Source organism: Haliotis rubra, unplaced genomic scaffold, assembly GCF_003918875.1.
Source record: "Haliotis rubra isolate DU_JTF1 unplaced genomic scaffold, ASM391887v1 Scf2, whole genome shotgun sequence".
In the NCBI taxonomy this organism is placed as follows: domain Eukaryota; kingdom Metazoa; phylum Mollusca; class Gastropoda; order Lepetellida; family Haliotidae; genus Haliotis; species Haliotis rubra.
In genome coordinates this window covers 730,840-751,507 of record NW_025766002.1, presented here as the reverse complement: position 1 = coordinate 751,507, position 20,668 = coordinate 730,840, and the positions used below count along the sequence as shown (strand labels likewise).

Genomic DNA, 20,668 nt, shown 5'->3' with positions numbered 1-20,668 from the left:
TCAAAAAATTCATATCCCTATTAACTGGAAATTTCCAATTTAGTAACTGGAAAGTTCTATTTAGTAACTGGAAATTTCCACTTAGTAACTGGAAATTTCCACTTAGGTTTCTTGAAATTTCCACTTCAGTAACTGGAAATTTCCACTTAGGGTTTCTTTGAAAGTTCCACTTAGGTTTCTTTTGAAATTTCCACTTAGGTTTCTTTGAAATTTCCACCTAGTATCTGGAAATGTACATATGGCAATAAGTAGTTTTCACTTGGTATCCGAAGCTAGAAGAGTAGTCATGGATGAATTCCTTCGCACAGAGGTATACCTACGGCAACACTTGATGTCTTGCAACGAGAAAAGGTGCGTGATGCATGTACTAATCTATTGGAAGCAGTGAAGTAATGGGTTGTGTGGCGAAAGCCCGAATCAAGCCAGAATGATTTAATCCACATTTGCTGAGTCCACCACGTTGTATTAGTATTATTATTTAAATTGAGACATTACGGAAATCTTTTGTTTGAGTACCATTTTATGACTGTTTGTTTTACAGATTGATGCCCCCTGTATTGCGATTATGACAGATGATCAGCTTTCAACGATATCCCCAGTATGGCGGCTAATTCGACTGGCACTAATGAGCTTTCCTTAACAGGGAAAAGAAAGGTGCCAAAGCCGAAAAATCAGGAAATAAACGAAAACAAAGCTTATTTCAGAGACTGAGAAAGCAACTTAAACGAAAAGCAGAATCCGACAGTTCAGAAGACGACGGGCAAACAGTGAGTTTGGTAATTTGGAAACCAGAATGCAACAAAGACATCCAGGCTTAATTGGTATTGGATTATCAAAATATGATGTGAAAAGAAAGGAATACAAGCAGGTACGGGCTGTCTCTGGTGGAGGGTGAGAGAAATTGTCATGTCAAAACATCAACGCCGAAATGAAATTCTTCATGAGGCCAAGTCTCTTTTCTTCCCCAAAGGATATTCTGACAAGTTCGAGAGCAGAAAAGGAATACGAGGTCGATGTCTTTGATTACAAACTCGCATCACTAATGCCATCAGATGTTACCATTCAGCAAGTATTTGATATGTCAAAGCTGTCAAAGGTGAAGTTCTACTTGGGCATGAAACAGAAAGAGCACACTGGTGGAAAAACAGAAGATTTTGCAATAAACAGACTTCACAAGAGGCTGTACTGGCGACATCATCAGTCACTGCTCCTTAACATACTGAAGAACAGGATGATGAACACTTGCCAATGCCACCATTCAATACTTCAAGAACAAAACCGGTATCATTCACATCATCAGCAACTGTTGTGTCATTGAAAGATCCACAAAACATTGATGTGCTGGATACCATTGATCGAGACATATACACTTATATACCTGCACAAGTATTACTCTCCTTTGATGCAACTTATCGGGATATGTTTCTTCCGATATTCCAGATACAGCAGACGACCTACATTCCATCAACACACTTATTGAGGAGATTTACAGGCAGCATCCCACCATAGAACATAAAAATGCGTGTTCACAGAGGTCATGTATTCCAGGAGCTGAAACAGAATTTCAAAGAAAATACATATGACCTCAACAAGGATCTTTTAGTTTCAAATGATTCCTCCCAAACGGTAAGAGCGAAATTACTACGGACAGTGGTGGTGTCGGGTGTGTGCGATGCACTGGTGGAATTCTGGTCGCCTTTTTTATGATAATTGCTGTTTGGGCAGAGAAATGAAGGTTCCTTTCATCAGACATGACTTTAGTGATTCAGATTGGAAGGCCATTGCAAGCGCCCTTTATCTTGGCTGGAAAACACAGCTTATACTTCCCCATATATCTGTCAAAAGGCTTCATGTCTTGCTGCCTCTTTGGCGCTGACATCTTCTCAGATACTGAAGAATCATCTTGTGACAGAGTATCTGTCATATCTGCCACTCAGTGAAGCAGATACTTTGAAAAACAGCCATGGAGGGCAATGTTGATGACCAAATCCAAGAGGACATCATCGACATATAATCTCAACACACGATGGATCGGGTCATCCTAACTCCTGAAAACCTAACCAAGGTAATAGGAGAGATCGCATTAATAAGGAACTCATTCAAGAACCAATGTATGTGAAAGCGTGTTGGTTTGACCAGCTTACCAGTCTTGGCTATTTCTTTGATTTTGGTGACACTTCATTAGAAAAGTCTCTACAACAACTTGATTCCAAATGTCAGAAAGGTGGTCGTTTCTCTTTTCTCATTTCCAGAATGTATGTCAGTTTGTCAAACAGCTACTTCCCAAATTTCTTATCAAGTTTGTGAAAGAACTTGAACTGATATGTTGGCAAAGCTACTCAGATTTTGTACCCGGTTCTGACCTTCTGCTAGTTGATGCTTCTGGAAAGCAAAAAATCCCTCGCTGTGAGATTCAACACATTGAAGGGACTACAGCGTCCGACCTGTTGCTCACACCTGTGGATATGTGCTGGAACTACCCGAGCAATACGACAGCTATCTTCAGTTCAGGTCGGAGTTCACTGCAGTGCTGAAGAGTGACATCTGGTTAATGGACTTCGTAGAAGACACACACGTTTGCACTGGAAATCAGTATGACGACTTACACTGTGTTGAAGGCTGTTGGATGATACAGAATTGTTACAGTTATACTCAGTTTTGTGTTACAAAAGAAATTCATTTATCAGTTCGATCGAATCATGATGCATATGAGTTATACAAAGATTGTTTCTCGTTCGATGGAAGTTTCTTTTACAATTTTATTACAATATCAAATGATCAAATTGAGATCATTTGCATTATTCAACTTCAGTAATATTTTCACTGTTGGCAGCCTGCTTAAAATGTGTTTGAAGAAAAGTGTATGGTCACTGTGCCTACAAGTGTGAACTTTGAAAGAGGTTTCTTAATATGTTACTTCAAAACATGATTGTTTTCTTACATCGAATGATAAATGTGTTGATATTTTAGCAAAGCGTTCTTTGAACAAATGCTTAATCTTTTCACGTGAGAGTGTAACTTGAGACTCAAATTTATTACGAAATTTTGTTCTTTATGATGTTATCACTCTGATTTGAAATTGAGACATGGTCAGCAAAATTAACCATGCATGTTATGAAAGCAACTATAATTACTCAAAGAGTGTCAATCAATTCATATTTGAAAAACATCAGTTGCGCAATTTGGCAAGAGGGTGTGATCAACAAACTAGTCCTTTCACAGACTGGCAACCTTACTGAAATTAACATCCGCATTGACACTGACATCCACACTAGCATTCACATTAACATCCACACTGACTGACACTAACATCCACACTGACACTAACATCCACACTAACACTAACATCCATACTGACACTAACATCCATACTGACAATAATATCCATCCACACTAACAATAACATCCACACTAACACTAACATCCATACTGACAATAACATCCATACTGACACTACCAGCTCTAGCATATATCTTTTGATAAATTTGCACTAGTACATTGGATGCATCCACCACTCGGCCTGATAATTTCCTCCCTTTGTGGGCCTTTTTCCAACAAGCTGTCTACACTGAGAGTGGTGGATGCGTCCAGGGTGCCGTTGTACAAAGCGATCTTAGCTCTAAGGTGACCGTAACTCCTATACTTTAACATAGACTTAAGGTAGTCTTAGCGATAAGGTTGTTTTGTACAACGGCACCCAGGGCTCTAATGGAAATTTTTCAAAACATATATGCTGGAGATTAGTGAAATATGAAAACGGGGATGGAATCGAACCTGGAAACTCCTGCAACCTAGGTCATTGCACTGCCATCCATTATGACACTGTGATCCTTAGAATGATATAAACACTGACACTGGCATGGTATTGTTTTAATACAATGTTCAGAAATCGTACAATTCAAATTACCAAACCACCATAAAGTATAGCTTTGCATGCAGACATAAAAACCTCATCTAAAGTCCATTCATACCACTCACTGTGAGAAGTGAATGCATCATTGCAGTATTTGTAATTGTAATGTGTATTTCCCAGGCATTACAACACTGTTTGTAATACAGTAAGCTAGGCAAGCTGCCTCTTCAATTCTGTCCTCAGTGCAATATAGAGATCACACAGATCGTCCTTCTTCTCCGGGAATTCCCACTGCATTTCATCCATAATGATTTTGCATAATTCGAATACAGTGGCATCACTACAGACCTCATCCCTTCAGTTGCATCCGGAGTTACTTGCTTTAAACAATCCACAACACCATATAAAGCAGGCATAGCATGCATTACAGCCGGTTTCCCATGCGGACCTGGGTTGTTCTTACTTGCACGAATGTGATGGAAGTTCCAAGTACGAGCCACTTCTTGAATTTCATTCTGAAGCAATAAGATAATCAGTTATTGGTTAGTAATAACTAACCTGAACCAAAGTAGTACAATTAAGATAAAACATATATAGTGTCATAAAACCATTAACGTGGTGAAAATAAACGTGTAAATGAACTTACCTCAATTGCTTCTAAGAAACAAAACTGCATCAGGTTTTTATCCACGAGGTCTCCTGTAAAGTATCCATCATGTTTGAGGTGAGTGAAAAGATCCATCCAGTACTGAATGCAATGCTTTCTCAATATGCCCCACCATGATTCTATTCTTTGGTTTGTTGTACTTGACCCATACACGTAACTCAGTCTACCAGCCGATATCTGTCCACATGATCGCTCCTCAGAAAGTACTGCATCTGCTCAACAGTTGCGTTTTCTGTGCCAGCATCAGAGCTACATTCTCTGGGCATCCTTGATATGTTGATACAGCTTCAACGAAATAACTTGCTACCAGCTTTGGATTGTTATTCAGTGTTCCATGCATGTAGCCATATGATGTTACGTGAAAATCCATCTATGCATCCATGAATGCAAATTCCCGTGATGGCTTCAATTTGTCGCACTCCATCGATATGCCAAACAGCATTAGGTCCCAATGAAAAGTACTTCCGGCGCTCCAGTCTTCTTTTACTGCGACATTTCACACCCTGAGGGTCAACGATACCAAGCAATATTCTTACAGTTTCTTTGTCAACAGTCAAACCATTTTCCCGACACCTTTGATGCATCCATCGATAGCCATGTAACTTACCAGAGGTTTCACATTCAGACAGGATGAAGAGAGCGACATCAACCACTTTTGATTTTCCTTTTCTTCGATAGAGTTTCATTTTTGCAAGTTTTCTTTTCAGCGTGTGTTCACTTATCAAAATCTTGTGATCATGAGCCAGAAAGTAAAGAATGTCTTTATTGCTCAACCCTAAGCATACGTATGTCTGAATGATCTTAACGCACATCTCCATATTTTGATCTTTATATAGTTGTTCAAATACTGCTGTAGGCTCTATTTATACCATTTAAGTGGAAATTTCCAGTTACTAAGTGGAAATTTCCAGAAACCTAAGTGGAAATTTCCAGTTATTAGGTGGAATTTTCCGGTTATTAAGTGGAATTTTCCAGTTATAAAGTAGAAATTTCCAGTTATTAAGTAGAAATTTCAAGTTACTATGTGGAAATTTCCAATTAGTAAGTGGAAATTTCCAGATACTACGTGGAAATTTCCAGTAATTAAGGGGATATTTCCAGTTAATAGGGATATGAATTTTTTTTTGACATGGCCCTAATAGGCTTCCGTAGGCCGTGGATTGATCACTGGAACAGCAACAAGCAAATGATATGAATATTAATAAGTAAAGTGTAAACCTTTGTCACTGACCTGGGCCCTGTTTCACAAAGCTCTCGTAAGTCCAAGATCTCGTAACTTTTCTCGTACCATTCGTATCTCCTATACTGTAACATAGGGAGTACGAATGATACGAGAAAAGTTACGAGATCTTAGGCTTTCGAGAGCTTTGTGAAATGGGTTCTGCATAGTAAATCAAAAGCGAAACAGACAATGCTTTCACAGGTTCTTTTGTAAATATGAATGCAAAATATGGAAATGAAACTGACAGACAATATTCAATAATGTCTGGTATAACTGACTGGACATATTTTATGTGGTTCTGAGAAATAAAGATAACCTGTTCCACTGTGTGAAAGTGTTTAGACATGTTTTTGACATTCTGCTACCAAATATTTCCTCACCTTGTTTGTTCTTGTTGGCAGACAGCCTTGACACACTACAAGAATGGGCAGTGGATATATTCTCAGATATTCCTTACAGTGAGTAGTAGAACTGGAGATGATTCAGTAAAAAAGATTTCTATGATGAGAAAGTATTCTGGCTGTTCTGTGTTATTGACACCAATATTATGTGTGCAGTTGATCTGATATGGAACTTTAAGAATTATGACAGCTCATTGTTGCATAGTCTTGTGATATAATAATGTGAATTCTAGTCTAGGCCTTAGTGTATGAGGATAAGTGTCTTCTGTGGAATATATCCATGAACAAATTGACAGGATAGTCAGATGTTTGCGAAAACAAAATTCCAAATCACATGTCAGAATCTTTCAGACTTAGAGCCGTGAAGATCCAGGGTAGAATAGGTCTTCAGCAACCCATGCTTGCCACAAAAGGCGACTATGCTTGTCGTAAGAGGCGACTAACAGGATCAAGTGGTCAAGCTCGCTGACTTGGTTGACACATGTCATCGGTTCCCAATTGCGTGGGTCGATGCTCATGCTGTTGATCACTGAATTGTCTGGTTCAGACTCGATTATTTACAGACCGCCGGCGTATAGCTGGAATATTGCTGAGTGCGGCGTAAAACTCAACTCACTCACTCAATCACTTTCAGACTTGATATATAGTATTGTGTATTGCTTAGATTTATTAAATTTGTAAAAGTATTTCCATCTGATTGAGTGATTAAGTAATGTTTCATTTCATCAGAACATACTGTAATGGTTATTTTACCAGCATCTGTCTGTATTATTTCAGCAACATACCTCGGCCCTCATTCAGCCATTTGAAGGTAAGTTTGGTTTACACTGATTTGGGCCTGTGGTCAGTTTGGTGAAGATTTATTTTATTGTATGTAATATAGCTGGAATATTGCTGAATGTGGCGTAAAACTCACTCACTCACTCACTCACTCACTCATTGTATATAAACATGGAGTCATTTTGTTGTTCAGGGACCGTTCATAATTTATGGTTAAGGGTGATGATGATTTTAAGGAGGGGTGGGGTGTGGAACCATCCATTTTGTTCTGGGGAGGTATAAGGGGTCATCAGTTCTGTACACATGTACTAGGGGGTGGTCATTGATTTTGTTCATGACATACAGACGGGGTCACATACTTTGTGCATAAATTTTAGTTGGGGTAATTCACATTGTACATGCTTCTCCATAAAAATCATCATCCCCCTAGCCATAAATTATGATCGTCCCTAAGGTCAGTCTAGAGGGGTCGCTCAGTCCTCTAAGACACCTCAATTTGTCATGCAGAGTTGTGTCCCTTGATCACACCAAAAATCTGTGATTATGGGCTTGAATCCTGTTACCCAGATTATGTTTCATGTCTGTTCTCATGTGTTTCACCAAAGTTGTAAACATCCAATACCTACATTACTTCCATCATTTTCTTTGCACATGAAACTGACTCACTGTGATATGAATTTTACATTCTTTTTCAAAAGAGATCCTCCTTGGGGTACTTATAAGCTTTAAAATGTCTATTTTAAATTCCTACGACAGTTGTAACTACAATTTTCTATAAAATATTTACAAAACAAAAAACTTGTTTTTGTCTTGTGAGACCACCCCTACAGGACCCCTGGGCCCCAACAGCCAAGAGCAGGTAACTCTAAGCGTGAACCTCGTACCTCACTTTTCATGCTGTCGTGACTGCGTCTAGACATAGATACTCCGTGCCGAGGTCCAGTCATTACAGGACAAGGCAGCCATCGAGGTGGTCCCGGCGGGGCAGGAAGAAGCGGATTATTACTCGACTTATTTCCTAGTCACCAAGAAGGGTGGAGGGTTCAGTCCTATACTAAATCTGAAAGGTCTGAACAATATGATCGAGCTACCGTCTTTCAAAATGGGGACACTGCAATCAGTGATCTCATCTGTAGAGGTAGGCGATTGGCTCACGTCAATCGACCTCAAAGACGCAAACCTCCATGTTCCAATGCATCCCGACTTTCATCAATACCTTTGGTTTTCGTTCGACGGTCAGTTTCATGTGCTCCCCTTCGGCATCTCCACGGCGCCAAGGGTGTTCACCAAACTTATGTTGATTCCAGCGCAAGTCGCCAGGGCACAGGGTCGGTGTTGCCACCTGTACCTGGACGACTGGTTACTCAGAGCGCTTGCCACTCACATGAGCCGAGATGCGACACTCTCCGTGATGAGCATTCTCGCCAAGCTGGGGTGGGTTATCAATCTCAAGAAGTCAGAGCTAGTTCCAACACAGGATCTGATTTTTATGGGGGCGCGGTTCGAGAGCAGGAGGGGTTTAGTCTCCCTGTCCGGGAGCCAAAGTCCAGGAGGTAACGTTACAGTTCCTCGCATCCCCCATGCTACCAACACGAGTATGGCTTCGATTGCTGGGCTACATGGCGGCAACAGTTGACGTAGTTTGGCGTGCGAGGTTGAGGATGCGACCGATTTAGCAAGCATTAGCTCAACTGTGGTCCCATTCGGAGAGTTACAACGATTCTCACGACTCCGGAGTGGTTATTACCTCATCTCAGGTGGTGGACAGATGCCGGGAACTTACCCAGAGGGCTCCCTTTGGAGTTTCCGATTCCGTTGGTCTCCATTCAAATGGACTCCTCCCGCACAGGGTGAGACGGGTGGTTCGTCTAGAAATGAACAACCAAACGGAGATGACCTATATTCTGAAGCAAGGCGGTACGGTGTCACCGACTCTCTTTCAGGAAGCGTGGCAGTTTCTGCTCTGGTGCGATCCGTTCAACATTCAGGTGATGCCTGTCTAGCTCCTGGGGGTGGACAACGTTCGTGCGGATGCTCTCTCACGATGTATCCTGGCCCCCCATGAGTGGATGCTCGATCAGGGAATATTCGTGATTATCTCCCAGTTCGGGTCGTTCCAGGTAGATCTGTTTGCCTCTGGAGCTAATTTAATCAGATACCGTGTTTTGCTCCCGGATACCGGGTCTGACAGCCATCGCCTCCGATGCCTTCCAGCTCGATTGGACGGACAGGGTTCTGTGGGCGTTCCCACCCATACCGCCGATTCCCAGAGTCTTCTCGCAGCTAACCACCCAACCAGCGCGACTGCTTGTGCTGCTTGCACCTCTTTGGTCGGCTCAACGCTGGTTTCCGGTAATCCTCAGGTTTCTGGCTCAGCCTCCTGTACTATTACCCTTTTGACCGGATCTACTATCCCAGAACGGAGCGCCACAACCCAATCCCAGGATTCAGTGGGTGGCTTGGCCACTGTCAGGAATCGCCTCCAGGCGAGTGGAATTTCTACATCAGTTGCAGACACAATTCTGGCTTCGCGGAGAGATTCGACAAACGTTCAATACAAGAGTAGATGGGCCTGTTGTGCGCGCTGGTGTGGAAACAGGGGGATTCTTCTTAGCAGGCGTGGACAGAATCCGTCCGACTGTCCGGCGGATTAGTCCCCTTTGGGACTTGTCAGTCGTCTCTTTCACTCCAGCTGTTAAGTTGGAAGGCAGCTTTTCTTGTGGCGGTAACGTCTGGCAGACTCCTACCATCCTAAGATTGCTGGCTCCATTCACATAACGGCACCTATTGAGCTTCCTGCTTTACTGCAGCCTCCATCGTCCAGTACCTCTCTTCGACGTGCTCACGTCTTAGATGTCCGTAAGACTCTCAAGGCTTATATCAAACAAACAGCGTCTATCCGTAAGGCCCTGCCCATTGAGGAGATCTGCTCGGCGGCTATTTGAAGCCATCTGAATACATTTATTCAACATTACCAACTTTATAAGCACTCCAGAGAGCGTGCTCAGTTTGGTCGTGTGGTTCTTACCAGTGGGCAGGGTTGCGACTCTCTAGCCGATTGAGCTTTCTAGTATTCCATTGCGTTTGCTGCTTGGTGAAGGTTTATATAGTTCTATCCCCTGGTGATGGTTTGGTGATGGTTTACCTGATTCGTTTTTTACGATTCCTTTTAACGTTCCCTTTCTATTCACCTTCAGTATGCATAGCTTACTGGGTTTATAGTGGGGTTAGGTGACCAAATTTCATTGGTTGGGGGCGGGTTTTTTTTTATATGCTCTCAGCCTATCAGGCTATTAAGCTTGGCAGCTATTGTCCCTCACCCTAACCACGCCCCCGCCTGATTGACAGCGGCGGTCAGCTGACAGGGTAAGTGTGTCTTTCACTCTCTCAGTCGATTGGGGAATTCTGCTTTGTGAGGGGTATTGTATGCCAGACAGAATACCATTCCCGACTCTATGTCTATGGGAGTCTGTCTTATGCTTATATGTTCCCCAAGGAGGATCCCTTTTGACATAGAATCAAACAAACCTGTAGAGGTTTCTGATTCTTTGAAAAGAGTCTTCCTTGGGGTAGGACCACCCACCTCCCCTCATTCTGTCTGCGTTCATTCAGCATGAAAAGTGAGGTACGAGGTTCACGCTTAGAGTTACCTGCTCTTGGCTGTTGGGGCCCAGGGGTCCTGTACGGGTGGTCTCACAAGAAAAAACAAGTTTTTTGCTTTGTAAATATTTTATTGAAAAATATAGTTAAACTGTCGTAGGAATTTAAAATGGACATTTTAATGCTTATAAATACCCCAAGGAGGATCTCTTTTCAAAGAATCAGAAACCTCTACAGGGTTTTTTGCATTTATAGCCTTGATGATCATGTTTTATGGTAAGCTGAAAGTATGGATTACCAACAAGCTTGCCATGTCAAATAGAATTATGACAAATATGTGGAACTGACATGTGAGCAGCATTCACTCACCCACTCTTCCTTTTCTTAAACTCAACATATTGAGTGTTGTGTCTATGTTTTGGTTATTCATGGCACATTGCATTTTAGAATATAATGCTCATGTCATTTCAGGATCCATTTGACACTGCAGGTTTCAAGAAATTTTACCGAGGTGAGACATCATGTACAAGGACACTGTACAATTTGGCCTGACTTTAACTTATTATACATACAAATGAGACTTACCAGTACTAAAAGGCTGAATATGAAGGATATTATCAAGCAGACTTTTATCCCTTACTGACAAACCAGTGACAGTATGAACACACGACCAAACATCAGTTTGCCTTGTAATGGTAAGGGGGCGGTGGGGTAGCCTAGTGGATAAAGCGTTGGCTCGTCACGCCGAAGACCCGGGTTCGAATCCCCACATGGGTACAATGTGTGAAGCCCATTTCTGATGTTCCCCGGCGTTATGTTGCTGGAATATTGCTAAAAGCGGCGTAAAACAAAACTCAGTCAGTCAGTCAGTGTAATGGTAAGTCTTCCTTATGCTGGAAATGGTATCTGAAAGAATATCTTCCCTTGCTATGTTTTCACCATTTTCCAAGTGAACTTTGGGTTGTGTTAGATGCTACCATTAAGATATTCTGGCGTCACTTATGTATGCTCCTGCACCTAACTGTGGAATAGTTGCATCAGAATCATTCTTGATGAGAAATTTTTTTTAGTTTGTCAAAGAATTGTTTAGAGACATTTATTGTCTAATAGAAGGTTTAATATGTGATGTATTAGTCCAACTGATAAGTACAAATAAGGAATAATGAAATGAATAACAAAATATTAAATGTTACTTTTTTCAGTTGTACCTATGGAGAACAATCACAAACTTGAGATATCCTGGTCTTTGCCATCTTTGGTAGACAAGTACAGGTGAGGTGATGTCAATAGCCACTATGAGTTTACCTGTCTGAGATCATTTATCAGGTATCCTCTGCGGACATTTCTTATCAGTAGCTGGACCAGTCCATGTTGAGTTAGTCAACTATGTTTATAATAAACACACTTATAACAAACTCATGTCTATACGAACTAATTTTTATCCCCCCGCATGTAATGCGGGAGGATATAGTCAACACCTCGTCTGTCTGTCCATCCGTCCGTCCGTAATCATTTTGTTTCTGGAGCATAACTCAAAAAGTGTTGAATATTTTTCAACAAAAATTGGTAGATGTATCAAACAGAACCTAAGGTGGTGCCTTTTGCTATTTACAGATTTTTGTCATTTTTATTTTTTTCGGAATTAGTCTCAAAAGAGAGGGGTGGGTTTTGTTTCCCGACATCAAGTGGAAAACTTCTTAATATCTTTCAGTAATACTTGGCAGATATGCGAGGCAAATGCCAAAGTGGTGCCTTTTGCTATTTGGCAGATTTTTGGCGATTTATTTTCCCTGGTTTCCATGGAAACAATTAGGACTTTGTCCCAAAAGCAAGGAGTAGGCTTCATTTCCAGTGCACAACTCGAAAAGCATTCAGTATCTTTCAACAGAACTTGGCAGATATTTTAGGCAAATTTTGAAATGGTTCCTTTTGCTATTTACAGATTTTTGGCATTTATATTTCTCATGATTTCCATGGAAACGATTTGGACTTAGTTGAAATAAAAGTCAAGCTGGACTTTAAGTAACAGTCAGATGATTTGTTCTTTCAAATATGTGGGTGCTGGGGGAATATGTCATCTTCTGATGACTCTTGTTTTGCCGTGGCCAATTGCTGTATAATTTAGTTGAAATGTGCATAACAAACTGCAGTTAATGCATGCTAAATTTAGCAGAGCTACAGATGACGTTTTAGGTCATTGAGTTATGCACTTGCCTGTGTTCATCTCAATTGGGTATCCTAATTTTCCTTTGAGTCACCAATATATTGTACCCACCTCACTCAAACTCAATTGGGTATTTTGCCATTTTCCAATAATTGTAAAATGTAAAGTTTAAATGTTGGTTTACGTGTTTGTTATTTATATTTGCTCTGTTATATATGAGAAACAAGAAAGAATGCAAGTTGCCAAGTTCAGAGGCTGATATAGAACCTCTCAAAATACCTTTGTATTTTGTCTGTTTTTGTTAGTACGCATGTAAGATCACATTTATTGAGTATTTACAGAACTTCAAGCTTACTTGTATGCAAAAGACTTCACAGGAATTGAGTTTTCACATAAATATTTGTGTAATTTACACATATATGCAGCTTATCTGTACCCTTGATTTAGTGACAGGTTAGTTGTAACCATTGAATACTGTATGTTGTTTCTACAGAATGGAGCAGGTGCCCTCCACTTGCCCTTCACTTGAGATGGTAGCTATGTATAGACTTGAGTTATAGCTTATGTTTTTTGTGTAAGAACTGTTAAACTGGTTAAAGACTTTCTCCTTTTTCTTGTTATGCAAATGATGTTTTGTTTTTGACAGGCAGAAGCCACAAGAATATTTGTCAATGCTGATATTACATGAAGGAAAGGGAAGCATACTTTCATATCTCAAGAAAAAGTAGGTAACCATTTAAATTTTACATGAAATTTTCTATCACATTTTCTATGTAATTTTTGGTAATATATTATTGAAGTAATAATGCATTGTGTGTTGTCCGAATAATGAACTTGTGACACACCTGTTACAAACTCATTTCCTCATAATCCCATTTCTTATGTAAAATGATGACCAAGCCTTGACCCCTTGAAATAGATCCTGTCCAAAGATCAGAGTAATAAGGATCAGTTGGTTTGCATGTGAAAACTGATAGCATTGACCCATGCTGCCTGTCCCTGGTCTGCATGACCAGACTCTAGTATATAGTAGGGAATGAAAGGTATTTACCTCCTCCACTCAACACTATTTTTATCTGCCAGAGTAATAACTGCAGTGTGTTTCAGCCCATCCCAAACTGTGGTAAATAGGTGTGGTAACAGGGGTGGAAATAACTTTAAAATTGCTAGTGTACTCCGGTACAGTGGCACATGTAAAATCACTTGCCCTGATAATTTTTCCACTATACCAGCCGTTTTCTTGTTGATTTTTTAAATAAACAACATAATTAACATTGGAAAGTCAACTGGACACCGGTACAGTGTGATATACAAATTTGCTTGCCCGACAGGAAAAAACACTGGACTCGGACGTCGGGCAATGGGTTATTTCCACCCCTGGGTAAATAGGTGTGGTAAATAGGTGTATTTGAGGGTTTTTCAGTTGTTTTTAGTAGTTTTATAGTTGATTACCTTATCTATAGTGAGGCACAGCAAATATATACTAGTGGCATAAAGTATTACAATACTGGATGGCTTTGGTAGAAGCTGTTGTGTCACACAAGAGGAAAACAATTATGACTAAAGGGCTCCAAATCAGTCATTGATATAACAAGAAACATTGATTTTGGCCGTGTTTACAATATGCAGAGCCCAATACAGTGAGTAATGGTGGTACATTGTGCTTCAGCCTGTATGCCCTGGCCATGATGGGGGGCAGTGACAGCGATGGGTTCGGCCACAACTCTACATGGTCTCTCTTCTATGTCAGCATCACACTTACATCCAAAGGCCTGCACAATATACTACAGGTGAGGTGCCAGTATTTCTTCAGTTTGACATGTGACATGTTTTACGGACATGTTCACCTTGGTGTTATGGGGCAAGATGTTCCTGCTACTTGTGCTTGTGGAATGGCAAGGGGTAACACTGACTGCTGAGTAGTTGAGTTGGTGCAGGATAAACTCCATGGCTTTGTCACCACTAGTAAAGATCCGGGTTAGAATTGGTCTTCAGCAACCTGTGCTTGTCGTAAGAGACAACTAAGGGGATCGAGTGGTCAGGTCAGCTGACTTGGTTGACACTTTTGATCATTGCTGAGTGTGGTGTTAAACAACAAGCCAAGAAAACATCCATTGCTTTGTGATTCGGGTGGTGGGGTAGCCTAGTGGTTAAAGCGTTGTCTCGTCATGCCAAAGACCCGGGTTCGAATCCCCACATGGGTACAATGTGTGAAGCCCATTTCTGGTGTCCCCCGCTGATGTTGCTGGAATATTGCTAAAAGCGGCGTAAAAACCATGCTCACACACTCACTCAGGCTTTGTGATTCAGGGGATCTAGTTACAATTTTCTTCTTGAACACTCCAGTGAACTGATTTCCACTCTGCTCCACTCCTCTCCACTCAAGATAATTACAAGAATTCTTCCCACGAAAGTTTCATGCAGCAGTGTACAATCATGTTCAACCCTAAATATGGCATTGGGAAGTGACTCAGAACATCTAGCGGTAATGTCTAAGTCTCGTGTTTCATGGATTCTAACTATGGACCCAGAGTCTTGCTTGAAGATACTGTACATGTTTTCAGGTGTGCAATGCTGTCTTTGAGTACATCCTAATGCTGCAGAACCAAGGCCCACAGCAAAGACTGTACCTGGAACTGCAGCAGATTGAGGACTGCAAGTTCAGATGGAAGGAAGAGGTGAGTGTTGAGGGACCAGATGATCCCAGGTATTAGGATCTGGGGGATGGAGTACTAGGATCTGAAGGATCTGATGCATAGTTTTCTTTGGGGCCTTCCATCAGATTGTGGACTTCAAGTTTGGACGGAAGGAAGAGGGAGGTTTTCACTGACTTAAGGACGAAGGGTTATGGAAAGATAAAGGATAATGCAGCCAGACTATATGCAGAAACATGGAGTAAAGAGTTTCCTACTTACCTCATCAGCAGGATTTCATGTAGACATATACTATTCAAAAGAAGTCAAGAAACATCCGATTCTTTCATATTATAATAAATAATCTGTCATGGCTTTGGTGAAATGAAGTTGGTGTTCTTGAGCTACTTTTGAGTACCATTAACTTCCTTTACGTGGGGTAGCCAAGTGGTTAAAGCGTTTGCTCATTGTGCCAAAGACCCGGGTTCAATGTGTGTACACTGTGTAGCCAATTTCTAATGTCCTCCACTGTGATGTGATATTGCTGGAATAGTGCTAAAAGTGGCATACAATAAATTCTCGCGGCCACGACTTTGTCTCAATAAAACTGTAATACAGATTCATGTTTGTAGGGGAACCAATGGAAGATGTTCAAGAGATAGCTGAGAGCATGCAGACATACACACCAGAGCACTACCTCACTGGCAGGAACCTGCTGTTTGAGTATGACCCACAGGTTAGTGACAGATTACACTAATACCCCCATTTCACTGGGCGGCGACCCATCAGCGCCCATCCAGATCAATGCCGATCTCAGTTTCCACACTCGAGCAGGCTCAATCGTGGAAAAATATACCCAGATGTATGCAATTACACTTGATCTATGCTGAACATACAATCAACGAACGCTTTATGCGACCATGATACGATGCACAGATACTCTAGGCACGATCTGAACGGCCGATCTGACTGTGAACATGTCCCAACTTTCCCCGATTCAACATGCTCAGGTGACGCTCTGATCACGTTCTCATCACGTTCTAAACCGCTGTAGTGAAGATAAACATCCGATCACTGCCGATCCGATGACGTTGGACATACGCCCATGGCGTTCAGTTGCCATTCTATTCACGCTTTATCCGATCAACTCCCCATTAATATTTGATGATGTCACGATAAAATTGGCTAATTTGCCTGAAATTTGGGTATCAAAGTCGCAGCCGCTCTTCATTTCTCCATTCACAGCTGCAATTGAAAACATGGACCCCAAACTTTCCAACTATTGCTCATCCTCCAGCACCAGTTTCAACTGAACCAGAGACAAATGATGATACAGTTGCTATAAATGAAGAAGAAGAAGAAGAAGAAGAAAAGCATTTTGGGTGCGCCCTTGGTTAGCTCAAGAGAGAAAACTAATGTTCGGATACTATGATAGACTGATGCGTGAGTTGAGATTTGAAGATACCTCATCATTTTTCAATTACCTGAGGATGCCTCCTCTCATGTTTGATGAGCTGCTCAACACACTTGGTCCAATGCTGGAGAAATCGGGCACGAACTTCAGAAAAGCCCTTGAACCAGGACTGAAGCTGGCAGTCACCCTCAGGCACCTGGCGTCTGGGCATAAGTACCCCACCCTCTCCTATGATTTCAGAGTCTCCAGGCACATCATTGCACAGTTCCTGCCTGATCTGTGTCGTGCTATAGTGGAACACTACAAAGATGAGGTGATCAACTGCCCTGTTACATCTGAGGAATGGCGAAGAGTGAGCTTATACTTTGAACTCATTTGGAACATGCCTCATGCCATTGGGGCCCTTGATGGAAAGCATGTTGCCATACGTAAACCTCCCAGATCAGGATCCCTGTATCATAACTACAAGGGCTTCTACTCGATTGTCCTCCTTGCACTGGTTGACGCACATTACAGATTCATGTGGATTGACGTGGGAGGCCTGGGGTATATGTCTGATGCCCAGATCTTCAACAATTCTGAACTCAAGGAATGCTTTGAGGACAACTCAATTGGTTTCCATCCTGCTGATCCACTTCCTAACGATGACCAAAACACACCCTACTTCATCCTGGCTGTTGACGCATTTGCACTTCGAACGTATGTAATGAAACCTTACTCGAGGAGGGGACTCTCTGAACAGGAGCTGATCACCAACTGCAGGTTGTCAAGGGCGAGAAGGATTGTCAAGGGCGAGAAGGGTAGCTGAAAATGCCTTCGGGAATTCTAGCAAACAGGTGGCAGGCGCTCCAAACAACTTTGCAACTGGGTCCAGACGTAGTGAGGTGCATGGCTGAGGCAGCAGTGTGTTCACATAACATCATGAGGATAAGATATCCAGGTGTGCATGATGCCGACCTAGATCAGGAGGATGTTGATATTATACAATATTATCCCAGGGGAAAGGAGGCAGCATGCCAACATGCATGAACTTACTTCTACTGAAGGATCAGTGCAGATACACTACAGAAGCCAAAAGACAAAGAGAATATCTCAGACCATATTTAGATAGTGAGGCTGTAGCAGTCCCATGGCAGGAGAAAATGATTCGAGCAAAGATTTAGAAGATTGTGTGTGTGTGTCTGTGTGTGTGTGTGTGTCATTTTCCTTCATTATTTGGTTATATTCTCACTTCAAAGGAATGTTGAACTGATGTACACTATTAAAAAAATCCCATGCTATTGGAACTTGCAACAAGCATATTTTATGGATTTCAACTTATACTTATTAATAAGTGCGATGTTTCGGTGCATGTTCTACCACCTCTATCAAGCTAGAAACTTGTGCACCGAAACGTCGTACTTATAAATAAGTAGGAGTTGAAATCCATAACACGTGCTTGTTGTTATTTACACAAACTTCTAAATGCCACCAAAGATACTACTGGAACCAAAGATACTCCCTCGGTGTCACCAATGTTTAATGAACTCACTCAGTATCACAAGTGGGTAATGACCTGACTTCAGTGATTTTCCCCTCAGAATATGCCCGCTGTTTGCACGATACATTCCCGATGCGTTCCTGCTGCATCCGATCAACATACTGCTGACTTCCAATGAACTCACGCTGTCTCCGTTTAATACTCGATCAACAGCCGAGTTTCTTAGATCGTGACAAGTTTTTGAACCGGTTCAAAGATTGCTCCCGCTCTCCCCGATCATAGAGATCTATTCCAGACCATTGCTGATATCTAAAGATCAATTAACGATTTCTGCCATTCAATTACAGATCAATTCAGGATTCTCCCCGATTTCGAAAAAATATTAAGTCGGGATTTGATCGATGCCCAGTGAAATGGGGGTACTCTCTGGGGGAGGAGTACACATTTTGCAGCATGATTTATTGTATATTTTATAAAGAAGAAATTGTTTCTGATGGTAAATGGATCCTGTTATGAAATGAAATGTATTGAATGGATTATTTGGAAAGTTTAATATAACAGAGATTTGTTTCAGTTGATTAGTGACTGCACAAAATATCTTGGACCAGACAAGGCAAACTTTGTTCTGCTGTCTACAGACAAGTCTGTCATAGGTGAAACAGACTGTGAGGAGGCATGGTATAACACCAAGTACAATGTAACAGGTGGGTGTACAGTGTAACAGTGTGGGTGTACAGTGTAACAGGTGGGTGTACAGTGTAACAGATGGGTGTACAGTGTAACAGATGGGTGAACAGTGTAACAGTGTGGGTGTACAGTGTAACAGGTGGGTGTACAGTGTAACAGGTGGGTGTACAGTGTAACAGGTGGGTGTACAATGTAACAGTGTGGGTGTACAGTGTAACAGGTGGGTGTACAGTGTAACAGAATGGTGTACAGTGTAACAGGTGGGTGTACAGTGTAACAGGTGGGTGTACAGTGTAACAGATGGGTGTACAGTGTAACAGATGGGTCTACAGTGTAACAGGTGGGTGTACAGTGTAACAGGTGGGTGTACAGTGTAACAGAATGGTGTACAGTGTAACAGGTGGGTGTACAGTGTAACAGGCGGTTGTACAGTGTAACAGGTGGGTGTACAGTGTAACAGAATGGTGTACAGTGTAACAGTGTGGGTGTAGAGTATAGCAGGTGTGGGCATGGTATAGCAGGTGGGTGTACGGTATTGCAGGTGGGTGTACAGTGTAACAGAATAGTGTACAGTGTAACAGGTGGGTTTACAGTGTAACAGGTGGGTTTACAGTGTAACAGGTGGGTGTACAGTGTAACAGAATGGTGTACAGTGTAACAGAATGGTGTACAGTGTAACAGGTGGGTGTACAGTGTAACAGGTGGGTGTACAGTGTAACAGTGTGGGTGTAGAGTATAGCAGGTGTGGGCACGGTATAGCAGGTGGGTGTACGGTATTGCAGGTGGGTGTACAGTGTAGCAGGTAGGTGTACAGTATAGCAGGTAGGTATACAGTGTAACTGTGGGTGTACAGTATAGCAGGTGGGTGTACAGTACTGCAGGTAGGTGTACAGTGAGGCAGGTGGGTGTACAGTACAGCAGGTGTGTACAGAACAGCAGGTCGGTGTACAACTGGTGTGTACAGTACAGTAGGTGGGTGTACGGCAGGTGTGTACAGCACAGTAGGTGGGTGTACAGTATAGCAGGTGGGTGTACAGTACTGCAGGTGGGTGTACAGTACTGCAGGTAAGTGTACAGTATAGCAGGTGGGTGTACAGTACTGCAGGTAGGTGTACAGTATGGCAGGTAGATGTACAGTATGGCAGGTAGATGAACAGTATGGCAGGTGGGTGTACAGTACTGCAGGTAGGTGTACAGTATGGCAGGTGGGTGTACAGTACTGCAGGTAGGTGTACTGTATGGCAGGTGGGTGTACAGTACTGCAGGTAGGTGTACAGTATAGCAGGTGGGTGTACAGTACTGCAGGTAGGTGTACAGTATGGCAGGTAGATGTACAGTATGGCAGGTAGATGAACAGTATGGCAGGTGGGTGTACAGTACTGCAGGTAGGTGTACAGTACTGCAGGTGGGTGTACAGTACTGCAGGTAGGTGTACAGTATAGCAGGTGGGTGTACAGTACTGCAGGTAGGTGTACAGTATGGGAGGTAGATGTACAGTATGGCAGGTAGATGTACAGTATGGCAGGTGGGTGTACAGTACTGCAGGTAGGTGTACAGTATGGCAGGTGGGTGTACAGTACTGCAGGTAGGTGTACAGTACTGCAGGTGGGTGTACAGTATGGCAGGTGGGTGTACAGTATTGCAGGTAGGTGTACAGTACTGCAGGTGGGTGTACAGTACTGCAGGTAGGTGTACAGTATGGCAGGTGGGTGTACAGTATAGAAGGTGGGTGTACAGTACAGCTGCTGTGTACAGTACAGCGGGTGG

General features: G+C 42.1%; 1 protein-coding gene across 5 annotated transcripts in view; it reads left to right on the top strand.

Moving 5' to 3' along the window:
• LOC124275297 (nardilysin-like) overlaps positions 1-20,668 on the top strand; it is a 64,675-nt gene that overhangs the window by 12,287 nt on the left and 31,720 nt on the right. For all 5 annotated transcript variants that reach the window (XM_046710783.1, XM_046710784.1, XM_046710781.1 and 2 more), the window contains 9 exons: positions 6,144-6,204; positions 6,921-6,954; positions 10,995-11,034; positions 11,726-11,795; positions 13,334-13,411; positions 14,357-14,477; positions 15,252-15,365; positions 15,952-16,056; positions 18,789-18,918. In XM_046710783.1, coding sequence (XP_046566739.1) covers positions 6,144-6,204; positions 6,921-6,954; positions 10,995-11,034; positions 11,726-11,795; positions 13,334-13,411; positions 14,357-14,477; positions 15,252-15,365; positions 15,952-16,056; positions 18,789-18,918 — 753 coding nt within the window. The remainder of the gene's footprint in view (positions 1-6,143; positions 6,205-6,920; positions 6,955-10,994; positions 11,035-11,725; positions 11,796-13,333; positions 13,412-14,356; positions 14,478-15,251; positions 15,366-15,951; positions 16,057-18,788; positions 18,919-20,668) is intronic.